The sequence below is a fragment of the Ctenocephalides felis genome, unplaced genomic scaffold (genome assembly GCF_003426905.1).
Source record: "Ctenocephalides felis isolate EL2017-DRISC unplaced genomic scaffold, ASM342690v1 CF-g0.4_SCAFFOLD_01886, whole genome shotgun sequence".
NCBI classification, from domain to species: Eukaryota; Metazoa; Arthropoda; class Insecta; order Siphonaptera; family Pulicidae; genus Ctenocephalides; species Ctenocephalides felis.
The window spans coordinates 112,632,538-112,634,831 of record NW_020538040.1 but is presented as its reverse complement, the minus strand read 5'-3'; the positions used below and the strand labels follow the sequence as shown (position 1 = coordinate 112,634,831).

Sequence of the window (2,294 nt, the reverse complement as noted above, 5' to 3'; positions counted from 1 at the left end):
ATGGTATTCATAAAGGTATAATATAATATCGAATTGGCCTATTTATATATCTTTGTAGTAATTATTCATTTAAAAAGGCAACTGCAAAAACGTGCTAAATTATACTGATTCAAATTTCGAGATTCTGACGCTTATCAAACATTTGGAAAATTTGGTGCTTTTTACATTTTGCTTATTTATAATTCTAAATTAACTTAATTAATGTCTATTTTTAATTATTGGTGATTATTTTTACTAATAAAAATAAATAATTAATAATAAATTTATTTTCAGAATATAATACTTCTAGCGATAGTAGGTGCAGTGTGTGCGCATAAACCTAGTCAAAAAGGAAGTTCAGTCAACTACGTAATATTGCATGACAAAATACCAAATCAACATCAATACAGTAGCAATGACCAAGTGAAACAATTACTTTCTACTCAGCAAGGTACCAATGAACAATACGTCAAAGAAAAATATTTGATTGAACAAGGCATCCAACAATATGCGCATGCACTGCAGGAGAAACAACAATACGAGCATCAACAGCAACAGCTCAATCAAGAGGTAACTCAATACTTGACCAATGGTGAATACGCTCTACAACAACCAGCTAATCAGCAATATACCAAAGAACATTTTGTTAGTTTAATACCTCGGCAAAAGGGCTTCTCAGTAAACTACGTAATTTTGCATGACACATCTTCTACTCAAAATCAATACAGAAATTATCAGTTACAACAACAACAGGTTGCTCAACAACACGTCAGTCAACAATATTTGGAGCAAGAACAACCCGTTAAACAGTATGCACATACTCTTAACCAACAAAAACAATTTGCTTACAAAAAAAACGCTGATCCACAGTTCATTCACCAGCAAAATACTATTCAGCAATTTGTTCACCAACAAGATGCCAGTCTGCAACCTATTCAGCAGCAAGTTAATAATCAGCAAGTTGTTCCTCAACAAGATCCTCATCAACAATTTGCCCATCAAGAAGAAGCATATCAACAATTTGTTCGCCAACAAGCAATCACTCCACAATTTGATCAACAACGAGAAGCTCATCAAGAACAAGCTGAACAATATGCACATCAACAATTAACAACTCAACAACAAGCGAATCAATATTACTATAGCCAAGAGTGCGAAAATCAATACGCAAGCCACAATACACATGCCAACCAAATTTACGCTAGCCAAGATCATTCTAACCAAGTACATTCATATGAAGCTCAAACTCAAGATCAGACAAACTATATAGAACTCAATAAAGTACAAGAATCTCAAAGATTTCAAAAACTAGAAAACCAAAGTATCAAACATGAAAAGGTCAATGTAAAACAAAACACCGACAACCATGGTCAAGACTACCACGTATGTTCAATTAATAAGAAAAATTGTTCAAGCAGAATAATTTTCAATTTTAATTATAAATCAGATACCTGATTAGTTTTTTCAGACAATTTATTGTTCAACAAAAACAATCACTCTTTTAAATTAATCATCTTTGATCATCACTAAATATATTAATAGTTTTTTTTTCAACAGACATATCCCAAATACACCTTTAACTATGGTGTTACTGATCAAGGCACGGGGGATGTCAAGTCGCAACATGAATCCCGAGACGGAGACGTTGTCACAGGTAATCTTTTTTAATATTTATGATATTTGCTATTCACAAATGTAGTTAGCAATTATTAAATATCAATTTGACATTCGATTCAATAAAACTTATTTGAAGGTTAAAATTTGAGCAAGCTCGGTACATATTTCATAACAAAATCGTAGATAAACTTTATAAAATAATGATTATATATACATATATATACATATACATATATATATATATATATATATATATTTATATATATATATATATATACATATATATATTAACATTTTAAAAAAATATTTTAGGACAATACTCTTTGGTGGAACCCGATGGTTCGGTCCGCACAGTAAAATATACAGCTGATGACTTCAAGGGATTCAACGCCGTAGTTTCTAAAAATGAAAACAGTCAGAAAAATTGGTGATTTGATTTATCGTTCCGGAAGAACTGATAAAATGTTTATTAAATAGATATGAATACTGTTGAAATGTTATTATTAATAAGTTTATTTTATACAAATATATTTTTTATTGAAAATTAAAAATTGGTTTTAATTTTAGAAATAATATCATTATGATATTTTATGTAAGTCAGTTATATCAATCTTGCACATCTAATTCATTATGTTAGACCAAAAATATCTTAAGTTAGAGGAGGAAAGCAAATCAGACTAATATTACTGGAATCAGAC

The 2,294-nt window shown here is 29.9% G+C and overlaps 1 protein-coding gene across 1 annotated transcript; it reads left to right on the top strand.

The window, feature by feature from the left end:
* On the top strand, nucleotides 1-2,027 carry LOC113375736 (adenylate cyclase, terminal-differentiation specific-like). Its single transcript, XM_026615681.1, has 4 exons — nucleotides 1-15; nucleotides 274-1,362; nucleotides 1,537-1,633; nucleotides 1,909-2,027. The coding sequence occupies exons 1-4, from the start codon at nucleotides 1-3 to the stop codon at nucleotides 2,025-2,027; spliced, it is 1,320 nt and encodes a 439-aa protein (XP_026471466.1).
* The last annotated feature ends 267 nt before the right edge of the window (nucleotides 2,028-2,294 follow it).